At 37.3% G+C, this 12,686-nt stretch overlaps 1 protein-coding gene across 3 annotated transcripts in view; it reads left to right on the top strand.

The window, feature by feature from the left end:
- RANBP17 (RAN binding protein 17) overlaps window positions 1-12,686 on the top strand; it is a 330,781-nt gene that overhangs the window by 219,292 nt on the left and 98,803 nt on the right. For 2 of the 3 annotated variants that reach the window (XM_049647789.1, XM_049647786.1), the window contains one exon: window positions 6,609-6,668. The exons of the other annotated variant lie outside the window; for it this stretch is intronic. In XM_049647789.1, coding sequence (XP_049503746.1) covers window positions 6,609-6,668 — 60 coding nt within the window. The remainder of the gene's footprint in view (window positions 1-6,608; window positions 6,669-12,686) is intronic. 3 annotated transcript variants of the gene reach the window in all.

The following is a 12,686-nucleotide window of genomic DNA, read 5'->3' as shown; positions in this document are numbered from 1 at the left end:
AATACAGAATTTTTATTCATTTGTACAGTAGACTTTATCTCAAAGTAAATATGAAAAGGAACAAAGTTGTTTGTGCTTTGGAAATTGAAGCATTGTTCATCATGCATAATTGAACAAAGTTGAAATTTGTAGGTATGAAACCAAAAAAAGCCACAGCTATGATAGCTATTACAGGAAATGGAGGAAATTAATAATAAAAGACAGTACACTACCTCATAAATACATGTTCATCATGAGAGTGGAGGATGAGAGCATTAAGCAAATACCCTGATTAATTTAACAATTTAATCCTAGAATTGGAGTACAGATATTTCAGGATTCATTTGTTCATAGATAAGACAGAAAGACAAAATAAACAGCTTACTTTGATAAAGTAAGGCTTTTAGTTAGTGCTTGTGGATATGTGAAGATAATACTGTTTTAAAAGAAAGGTTATAACTAAGCAAGACATCTTTGATATGAACATTTATTAAATAAATAAATAACCAAGTTTTGTGTCTTAAAATTACAAAATATGTCAAGGAATAGATTTGGGGCATTTTTGCCTTACATCCTATGATCTTGCTTTTTATAATTTATTCTAACAATGATCTTGCTTTTTATAATTTATTCTAAGTAACTGCTAGGAGCTATGATTTTTAAAAGACTGCATGATACTAGGAAAATAAATTAGGGGGAAGAAAGTACTTTAGGTCTCACTGTTCACTGAGTAAAGTTTAAATTAACCCTGATTAGAACACCTTTGAATACTTTTTTGATGCATAAAATGATTTATCAAAACATGTGTTTCAGTAAATTTTGGAAGATTTTTAGGAAGTGCAGGTAGTGTAAGAGTAGTTTACTAGAAAGGCTTTTTATTTTATATCGTGTCGGCATATGTGAATCACTTTGCCTTTTTCTCTACCAGCTATTTGGTAAAAGTCCGCAATTTGCCAAAATGGTTAATAGGACACAAATATAGACATTTCATGTGGTGTACCATGTAAATGTAAACCTTTGTAGTTACATGTTTCTGTAGCAAGAGAATTGTTTTAAAAGGCATGTAATTTATTAGCTATCGGTAGCTTCTTTATTGCCTTGCCGCGCTGCAGTAATAAATAAAAGAAAGTGAACTGATTTTACAAATGGCACACAAGGTGCACATTTTGTGGAAAAAAAGTCTTTTTTTAAAGAATTGGCATTAAATCCTTTTTTTGTGATGACAAAGAGGCTAAGAGTGCAAACTGTATTTTCTGTTTATCGAAAACAGTCTTTTTTTCTCGGGGGCATTTTTTCCTATGATCATCAAGGGATTTCAAAAGCAATAAAGTGTGGAATCATTGTTCGACTTGAACAGTATTAAAACTTAGGTTTTAATTTCAGTGAAGTAATAAGATTTGAACCTGTCTCACATTACAGCACTGTAAGGCATTTAGCAATTGTATTTTAAAAGAGGTTTTTAAGATGCAGCTCACTTGTAAGCTAACTGTCTGTCAGTAATTAATAGTTTTTCTTCAGCATAGGCTGTTGTGATCAGACCAAGAAATATCTGTGTTTTTAGGAACACATTATGATAATTGTGAGTGCTTATTCCTAATTAGTCTAAATGTCTAAAATTTTCAGCTTGCTTCTCTGGCTGCTTAATAGAAAAAAAGAGAGTAGCATGTAAAACTACAGTGTGTCTTTGGGCTTTTAAAAATATGAATGTACATGCACATGTATATTTCAGTAAGCTTAACACCTAGCAAGATTGTGTGTCAGTTGACTCATTCATTAACCAAGTGTTTTATCCTGCAGTATCATTTCCTGCTTTTCAGATATCACATCATTTGTATATGTAAAAACTGTTGGCAGATATGGTACTATATGTACAGCTAAACCCAGACTGGCAATCTGTGTTCTTCAATACCCAACGTTGAACCTATCTTTACTTTTTCAAAAAAAGCTTTAAAATATGAGCGTTTCCATTAGACTGGGGTGGCAACATACTTGCTGATGAAAGATTGTATTTACCATTTTGAATTGCTATTGAAAATAATTGCCTCTACAAAAGGAAACATCTGTATGATAGCACATGGTTAAAGCTGCCATCAATTTTTAACATTTGAGGGTTGAGCTATGACCTTTTATGATGACTGTGAACAGTAACTGCCTCCATTAGCCATAAGTTTTGTTTCTTTATTTTACTAGATGGCCCAGACTGTAAATATTAGAGAATCTAAAATAAATCAACATATTATCCTAAGGATACAAAATGTAAGAGCTATTTGTGGTTGGGAACCTTTGACAGATAGTGTGGATGAAGCAGATGATTGCCTGCCTAGCGTATCTGGTCTCCATTGCTATGCCTGCAGGCAGTTTAGTGCTATGGTTGTATATTGATGTCAGGGTTAGTACTGAGTGGCTAGCAGTGACAGATGTCTATAATTACAGGCAATGCTTCCAGTATTTCTGAAAAGCCAGCCTATGTTGAACAATTATCTTATTTCTGCCTTGCCAAAGAGCATGTTCCAATTGCTAGTATTAGCAATGGTGAATATAGTGCTTCATCTGCTGCCTTGGGACAAATGTGGGAAAAGCACTTGGTTATAAAACATAAATGCAAAATATTTTCTCAACATTTTGAATTAGTTAAGTTCAGTGTTTTCCTAATTTTTATCTCCCCATAATGTCTCTGTTGAAGGAATCTTGAAATATAAAACACATTTGGCATACTTATTGAGATTTTGTTTTCCCCTAGGCCTGCATGGCTCCCCAGCGCCACTATCCTTTGCTTTACTGAATAGATGTGTTTAAGCAAAGTTGGCTTTGAAACAACTTTCTTCAGTGTGAATTACATTTTCTGATCAACTTCCGTTACAAAATTGGAAATGCGTTTCTGTGGACAATCTCTCCCACACCATTTGATGAGGAAAATTGAAAAACGATAGACAATGCTGAAATGTGCAGAACACCTTAGTACACTAGTGTCTTTACATTTGCTGAGAATTGCAATTCTCAACTTTTATTTTAACCCTTTCTTTTCAGCCTTCAACCACTTACCGTCCTTTCCTGTCTCTAAGTGTTCCCGACCACTTCTTTCCACACTCCCTTTTGGCCCGCTTTCCTGAGTCATTAGAAATCTTTTCTTGCTTGATGGTCTGAGTTCTCAACTGTACTTTTTTTTCTGACCATTTGCATGTGTGAGACATGGGCTGTAATACCACATTCCCCAGCAGGTGTAGCTGCCTTAATACTTTCCAACCCTACCATTCTTAAAATTGCTGAAGTTCTAGGCACTGGGTATTAAAACATTGTCCATGCTATAGGTTACAAATTCTGTATTTTTAGGTAATGTAGAATGAGAAATGCCTAGGAAATACTATTTGAGAATGTGTTTTATCTTCAACCTTTCTCTAACCTGTGTTGGGTTTCTACTTCTGTGCTTAACCACTTTGTGGAGTTATTCATTACATTTTCTCATCTAGTCTTCTCAGCAATGTCCTATTTAGTAGGTATAATTATCTTCATTTTACAGAATATGAAAGAGACTTCAGGAAGGTTAAAAACTTGTTCAGTGAGATACCCTGGCTTTGACCAAATCATCCTACTCTAAACCCAAGTTTGCTTTCCACTGTATCACATTGCCTATGTATGTGTCTAGAGGCAGGCATCCAGGCATGATCAGTTTTAAGTGTAATGATGATTGACAAAACAAACATCACAAATTCCATCCCCATCTTTGCTGTTTTATTTCCCAAGGGAAAAAACTCATCTCTGCAACCACAGATTAGACCTTTGGTACTGGATAGCCATCAGTCACAAGAGAACTAAGCAAGTTCTAGATCCTAGATACTTGATATAATCCATCCTATTATATAAGAAGCAATTCACCCCATAGTCTAGTGTCAGAGACCAATATTATATTCATATATGAAAGCAGCCCCTTTCAGTTCTTACTGAGCCTGCCACACAAAGACTCTTGATAATTTAAAACTCTAACGATGGTGTTCTGGAACCTTTTCTCTCTGTGCATCAATTTATCAAGCAAAACTTGGAGAATTGGATGGACTCACTGATCTGAATTGGGAAAACTCTGATAATTTATTGGCCCCAGGGGTGTAAATCATCTCTACTTATCCAGTGAGTTGAGAATTTAGCCCAGAAATAGGAAACAAGAACTTGGGATGACTCAGAAAAGGAAGATGAGGGATTTGAAATCCAGAACTGAGGTGAACTCTGTTGCCACAGAGCATTCTGTTTTCCTCCTGTCTCCTTTCCCTCTGCTTTTCCTGTTCCTCCTCCCAGAAGATAGAAGATAGAAGTGTAGGAGTTAAGCTGCCTTCCATTAGGGCTCTCTCCCCTCTGATCACTCTGTAACCGTTACTAAGGCTACACACATACCAACTTGGAACATGTATCTACTTTGCAGCATCTAATCCAGATAAAGCACAAAGAAAAGGGACTGTCCTCTTGTTGCATGCCTCATAGTCTTAATGTCAGACTAATATTTGTCTATATATTATTTAATAATAGTGAGCATTTACTGACCACCTGTTCTTTTTAAAAAATTTTTTCAATGTTTCTTTATTTGAGAGAGAGAGAGAGAGGGGGAGAGAGAGAGAGAGAGAGAGAGAAAGCTTGAGCAGGGGACTGGCAGTGAGAGGGAGACACAGAATCCGAAGCAGGCTCCAGGCTCTGAGCTGTCAGCACAGAGCCCAAAGCGGGGCTCAAACCCACAAGCAGAGCAGGAAGATCATGACTCGAGCCAAAGTTGGACACTTATGAGCCACCCAGGGACCCCTCCTGACCACCTGTTCTAAGGGCTAATAGCTAGTGTTTATTTGGTGCTTACTATATGCTAAAAACTTTCCAAGTGTTTCTGACATTGTGCTGGCAGTGCTATATATATATCATATAGCATGATATGACAATAATAATAACAGTTAACACTCATGGAAATTTTATTCTGTGCCAGGACTGTTCAAAGTACTTTGCATGAATTAACTACTCAAATCCTCTAAAAATTTTCATAAATTAGACCTACTATCATCCTCATTTTATATTTGAGAAAATGGAAATTTGGAGGGTAAGGAATTTGATCAAAATCACCTAGTAAATGGCCAGCCCAATGGCTAACCTTGGGCTTCAGACTAGGTCCTAATCATTTCACTAGACTGCCTCTTAATTCATATTATTCGTTGTGTTATTGTTTTTTCCACTTTACAGCTGAAGAAGCTCAGACTCTGAGAGGCTAAATAATTTAACTAGGATTATTGGGTTAATTCATTAAATGAAAATATTTATTGAATACCTGTTATCTCCCAGGTACTGTGCTAGGCTAGCAAGTAGCAGAACCTCACCCAGAACCCTGTGTGTATTACACTGCACAAATATTCTGTTTCCTCCAAGGTGACGTCACTGAAAATACGTACACAGTTAACTTGCCCATTTTCTGTCGTCTTACTGAGAAAAAGATATACTTCCTGGGCAACTGCCAATTGTCTTGGTCCACCGGTTGAGGTGTTGCATATGTTTTAGCTGATGGTCAACATGGAGAAGTGTTCAATAGGAAAACTAAAATGGGAGCAGGACTTATGCTATTGCCCCGGGCATTGCCTGCCCAGAGAAACCAGAAATTAGAGTTTGAAGGCATTAACAGGACACCAGAAGGTGAACTCTGATTGCTTGCATTTGGGGTAGGTTCAAGTTTTCACTAACGAGGCTAGTATGAGGGACAGAAATTGAAAGGCAAAAAAGATTGTAGGAACGTTTTTGAGTAAAATTTGAGAATATAATGAAAAGTGAAAATAGCTGATTTGACAGAGCAATAAAAATATACATATGACACCCCCTTTTTTATTCCATGGGCCATTATTCCTCCACTCTTTATGTCAGGTCACTCTTCCCAGAGAGTTGAGTATCTCTTAGAAGGAAGGTACAGAAGTTGTTTTGGATGCAGAAAGTGGGACAGGTTTCAGAGAGGCAGTGTGGAGGCAGAAATGAAATATGAATAGGTAACACGTGTGAATGAAAATAAAGATGTTAGAAGTGGAGATGAGGACCTGGTAAAGTCTTACTTAATACCTACTATAACTATAATAAGTTGTGTTTTTAGAGGATTTGGGGGAGAGTGTGTGCAAGAACTAGATTAAGTGGTAGAAGACTGTATGATTTACGTACCCTTTGAATGACCATAGAAATGAGTTCCATTTATTAAAAATATACTTTTACCCATGAAAAGGTGACTTGGCCTACTTAAATCATTAGCCCCAGTTGCCACACTTGCATAATGAGAGTGCCTCATGAGAAACAACACTACTAAGAGATTCTTAAAAATAGTTCAGTCAAGTATCATTTATAATTTGTTCTTTTCTAGGGCTATCCTTTAATAATTGGTTTTTTGAATTATTCCATGGAAGCAAACCCATGGTGTAATCCATACAACCACATCCAGACTCTGAACAGCACTTCACCATTGTCTTTGCTCAAGGCTTCCAGGATAAAATCAAAGTCCCAGGAATATTTTAAGTGACAGCCACAAAGATTCTGAACCACATTTTCTCTCTCTATCTGAAGTTGGGAGGGCCTCCTGCTCTTCCCTAATCCCTAACGTCAGGTGCCAGGTCCCTAAACTCTGTGCTTTTTAGGTTGTACGCCTGAGGAGTGATGTGTCCCGAGTTCCAGAGAAGGCTTGGAAATTAGTGAAGGTGAGTTGAGTTGCTGGTTGTTGTGGTGGATCACCAGTCTTTATGCTTGTCTCACCACAGCCTCAGGCTCTTATTCCTAAAACAGGTACATGCTCACAGTGATAAGTGTAGAGGTGCCTTCTTGGCTCCCTGTTTATGCACTATGTAACCCTGTAGTATGCATGGTCTCTAACCAAATGTTCAGTAGTCAGCCAGTAAGCAGGATCAACTGCAAAGACTCAGTTTAGTGTGATTGCACAGTGTGGAAGCAGCCTAGGTTTCTTGATTACAACATTTCTGAAGTGGCCAATTCTAACCAATCATTCATACCTGGAAGGAGAAAGTTTTCTTAGGGCTCCCTTGAATAGCATCTGTTACTGAACGGTATCTATAGTACATGTATCCCTTATGCCAGAATATGTTTCTGGTGGACATCTTTGAGAGATATAGGGGATTATGGTAAAAAAAAAAAAATCTTTTATTTCCCAGTTCCCCACTTCCACCATCACCCTTGCACAGACTACATCCAGCATCAACTTCTTTGCTCCAAGGTCTAATCATGGTACAAATTTGCTATTGCACAGAATTATAAACAAAATGCCTGAAATACATGGTCTCAAAACCTTCCACCAGAATCAATCAAGCTGCCTTCTAGTAGCCTTGTGCCCTAGCCATGGTTAGCTTCTTATTGTATGAGCTTGGGAAGATAATATATTTACCCCCGTGCTTTACCATGGTTTTAGCCACAGAAGACTAGTCTAACAGAAGCTTGGCCGCAGACATGGAGTGAGTTGGCAGCCAGCAGGAGCAAAGCTGTGTCAGGACAAATGTACACTCCCCATCTTCTCTAGTTGGCTTTCAGCTGGTTGCACCGCAGGAGTCTTTCTATGGGCTGTGTATCCTGTGACCAATAACTGGTGCACTCGACCCGGGTCCCTCTTGGCTAGTGAAGGCCTGTCGGGAGACATTAGGTTCATGCTGGTGGAGATCCTTAGTCAGTGGCTCCCTGAAGGAAAGTGAGGCAAACAGCCAGCTTCTGTTGAACAGGTGGTAGTTAGACCTTAGATCTGGTCGGGGAGGGGGAGGGAGAGAATCTCTCCAAAATTAACCAGTATTGCTGGTTTTCACACTGTACCTGTACTCCTCTTTCAAATAAATGATTGTTTAGAAACCAATCCAAAAATATCTCTGGCAGCATCTGGAGCCCTTCCTTAGCAGTCTGGATTTGGGCCCAAGTTAGGAATGGATACCCCACTGGGGTGCAAGCAAAAGAGGAAGCATGTTCTTAGCCATGCATCAGTGGAGGCCCCTACTGGGAGAGGGGATTATCACAAGGCAGCAGGCAGCCCAGCACCCCAGCCTGCTGAGTTCATGCTTTGTGCCACAGGATGTGGAGCGAAGGAAATGTGAGGCCAAAGTGGTCGCTCCAAGTTTTCTTATACAATAGCTTATTCAAGCAGATTGGGAATGCCTCTTAAGAGATTTGTTAGGTACGTGTCCCCTTAGCAAGATGGCCACCACAGATGGTGGGTTCAGATATTCTAATTGAAATAAACACTTAACATTTCATATTTATTTTGTACTTCCATAGCCAGCTTTTATCAGTTGCCATTCTGTATTCCACTGAATGAGGCAAGCAGAATTCTAACCTTTTACCACTTGGTTTCCAACATAAGTTATGATTTTAAAATTAAATTCTGGCAAAAGATTTTTTTCACCTAATTTTGGTCCTTATTTTGTGGTGCAATTTTAAATGATATGAGGGAAAAATTAGTCCACCAAGATTAGCGTGGATCTATTCAGTAGCACTAAGTTTGTATGTTTAACATGAAGCAATGATATTTGTACCATTAAATCTCTTCATGTGTCATGTTAATTGTGATGATCATGGTTGTTTTTTGTTTTTTTTTTCTGCCTTAAGCATTCATGAAAGACCTCAGTATCTTTAGTTCCAAACGGTTTAGATCCAAGTCATTAAATCCTCTATTCCCTCTTACACCTCGCCTTCTCCTCCCTCTCCCACCTTGCACTCCAATGGGTCTGTTTTGTAGAAAGTACTGCATTGATGTCAGGGACACTTGAAGACTAAGACAAAAATACGAAAATCGGTTTCTCATGCACAATAAGTGAGTTCACATTAAGTTCCAGAACTCTTTTCCTAAGGGGTGTTAATGTTTTCACTATATTGGATCCTTTCTGGTGACAGATTTTGTCTTACTAAATGACAACTGGTTAAAAATCTTGATGAATCATTTCAGCACATTGAAACAATACTTTAGAATTTACAATTATCAGGGTTTTTAAAAATTTCATGGTATCAATTTTGTATTAGTAAATGAATTTGGGGGGAATAAATTGGTTCAGGAAAGTATATTATCTGATGGCAGAATACTTTATTGTTGATTTCCACAGCACTGCTAATTTTCTGCATTGAGCCTGCTTACAAAAGCTCTTTGAGAAGTTATAACATCTTAAACATTTATGGAAGGCCTAGGGGTATTAACTTACTGTAATTTTCTGAAGATTCATTATCCAAAATCTTAATTCATTATAACAACTGTTATGAAAACCTATAGAACCAGTGTTTTCTCTTATTTTCTTATTTGCACAGAATGAGAGATTCATTGTTCTTTTTAATTTGTTTCATGTGGTGCTTTTGAGTACATTTCATAGAGGGCTGTTATTGAATTTCTGTGACTGTCATTATATATCCATACAACCTTTAGGAACTAATATTCTGGGTTTCCCAGTTCTGTAATCTACTTCAAATTTAAGGATTGACATAATTAGTTTCTTCAAAGTTATAACCAGAATGTTAAGAGACAACACTGCACATACCCAAGACTAAGAATTAGGATTGGAAAAAGAAAGCAATTTAAAAAATTATCACAGCCCATGCTTTTATTCTTTATTAAATTAAATTTACAACTCAAAATCTTACTGTTATTTGTATGCTTATTCCTTGTCTGGTTTTCTTATCTTGTCTGGCTTCCCTTTTAAAAAGCCAGATATAAGATCACTTAAGCTACCTGCATGTGCACAGGCAGTATTTGTCATTTGGTTAGTTGAGGAGTTAGAGAATGTATGGATTGTCGAAGCGTTGTGTACATACCTAAATGCTCTTTTGTGAAGTTGAAAAGAACCTTCATAGTAAAATAAACAGAGATGAGAAAACAAACATATCAAAACAGTTTTTTAGGAGCATGTCTTCTCAAATCCATAATAGTGATAATTCCTTACATTTCTAACAACCTCCTGTATTTCAAGAGCTAGAGAGATGGATGAGTGGTTAAAATAGGTAATTTTTCTGGCTTGTAAGATGACAACTATGTAGAAGTAGGGAAAAAAATCCGTTTTGTAGCATGAAATTTTGAAGCTTTATGCCTTTAATGAATGCCATTTCTGACCATGATGAGAGTGTGTTAATTGAATATAAAGATTTCAACGTTGATATAAATTTAAGGTTTTGTTTGCTTTAACTTTATCTGTGCAGTGTGAAAATCTTCAAGATAAACACCTTCTTACTTTCCTGTTGTTTTTTATGTAACGAGCCTTTTCTTGAACAGATATTAGCTGACAGTTTTTAGCACCTACTATGAGAAAAGGTCCATAAGAAGGGGTAGAAAGAAAAGCAGCATTTGATGAGTAACTACTAAATACCAAGCTCTGTATTAGGGATCATCTTTAATCTTCCCAAAAGCCATAAAGTAGGTTTTATTATTATTATTATTATTATTATTATTCCCGTTTTACAGATAGAAAATCAAGATCCAGAGACTTTAAGTTACACCTAGTTAGTGGCAAATCCAGAATTCAAATCCAGATATGTTTGGGACCAAAGCCCATATTTTTTCTACATTGCTAAGTTTGCCAAGGCAGTATCCTAATTACTTCTGGAGGGTATCTTCCCTGCCCTCAGGCAGCACGTGCTTGAAATAGTGGAGGAAACACATATGCACACGGAAAATTAATACTACACCAAGATCATATTCTATTGTGTCATCTGAGAAGTGCCACTAACAGGCTGGCAATGGTGGTTGCTCACAGTATCACAGGAGGAGAGCTCTTCTCACTGCAGGGAGAGCTTCTTCCAGAAACATTATTTAAGCATTAACACCACGCCTTTTTAAATAACGATATTTAACCAGGGTTACTTCTGGTGAGTGGAATTTGGGGTATATTATTTTTAAAGAGAAAAAGTTCTGTGCAAAGCCATGCCTCTTATGGGTTGTTTTGTTTTTGTTAAAAAAAAAAAAATTGTGAATGAAATGGAGTCCGCCAATATGTGCACTTTATCATTATGCTCTTTTTATTCATTTAACAAACCTTTGTCAAACATTAAGCATGGGAGATAAAAGAACATCATTTCTGTCCTCAGGGAGCTTATCGTCTAATAGAGAAATACAGGCATATTAAAAAAGAAGGAGCAGAAGGAAGGCACAGGTGGCCAGGCAAAAACAAGGTTATAATGTGTGCATGTCTGGGTATGTGAAACCAGCATAACCAAAAGCATAGCCATTTTCAACTTCATTGTAACCCTCAGAGAAGGATGGACAACACACATGGGCTTCATCTCTTGTTTCTTAGATTTCTGCTTATTTTTCATTATGATCTAATTACCTTAATTGATCCTGAAATTTTAAAAAATTGGGAATCTGTGAACTTCAAGGGAGGACTTTTTCCCTTCCTGCACTCCTATGCCAGCTTCAGTATCCTTCCTTAAAATGAGTATTGTGACGTAGGTTCTTCTTGCTGTGAATGAAAGTTTTTTTGGCTAAGTGATAGAAGTTTTAGAAAATGTTGAAAATCCCTAAATATTGTGTTAGAATGTTTTCTGTAGAAAGCCTTCATTGATTTGTGCTTTGTGATGAACATTCTCAAAGAGGTTTCCTCACTGGACAGACTGTTTCCCACTCCCAAATTGTATATATCTGTGGTATAATTGAATTCAAATGTTTAAAGACATTTTCATATTATCTGCATGCTCTCTTGAATGGTAAGGTGCCTTGGAAAATGTAAGACAGTCTTTTAAAAGAAATTCAGTAATCATACATTGATTTTAAATGACCCTGTCACACGTGAAAACAAATCAGATTGTTGCTCTTAATGAGCTTTTCAATTTACTATTCAGTAGATCAGATAAGTGGATTTAAGAGGTAATGATCCTGTTTAGTACTCAAGCTTGACTGTCAGATCCTAGGAGTGGAGAGAAATCCCTAGGGACAGAAGCGTTGACACAGTTCTAGATGGGATAATGGGAATCAAAGCTAATGGATGATAAAAGGAATGGTGCAAGTTACAAGGATAATTGTGGATTAAAGCACTGCCATGTGTCAATGTTGACTGTTTTTTCTAGTATCTTATTGGGTCAAATCTGATACTCGGAGAAGCTGTTTTGACAGCAGAACACAACAGACCTGCCTGCCCAGCTTCCCCCTTCCTTGAATGCCAGGGACACCACAGAAAACTTCCCTGTAAGAAGGACCAATTGGAAAAAAAAAAAAAGATTTTTAAACAGTCTTAAAGGTTTAAAATCACATTTTAGTTATTATGTTTTTATTATTCAATGTTGCATGGATAAAATCAAAATTAGATTAATTTTGAGCTACGCCATAAAAAATATAGCACTTATAAAGTCTTGAAAATGTAAAACCTTGATTTTACAAAAATACAATACAATGTAGTGGGGGAAATGGACACCCGAACAATTACAGGTGTGAAAAACACCATGAGAGAGGAATGGACCAGACACTGTGGGAGCATAAAGGAGAGTGATCTCCCTGGGACAGCAGAGAAGAATGCAGAGGAGATGACTTTTGAATGGGAATCAAGGGGAGAGGAAAAAGAAAGCTAATTCAGGCAGAATGAGCAGCACACGAACAACTAGAAATCTGAAATTGCGTGAGAAGCCTCAGTGATCCATCAGTATTTCATTGTGGCTTCAGATGGAGGGAAATGGTAGAAGATGAGGTATGTTGGGGCCAAGTTGTGAAGGGCCTTGTGTGCCATTAACCATGTCAATACAGGTTTTCTAAGGGA

This window comes from Panthera uncia, assembly GCF_023721935.1.
Source record: "Panthera uncia isolate 11264 chromosome A1 unlocalized genomic scaffold, Puncia_PCG_1.0 HiC_scaffold_17, whole genome shotgun sequence".
NCBI lineage: Eukaryota > Metazoa > Chordata > Mammalia > Carnivora > Felidae > Panthera > Panthera uncia.
The sequence above is the reverse complement of the archived record's forward strand: the minus strand, read 5'-3'. Positions and strand labels throughout refer to the sequence as shown.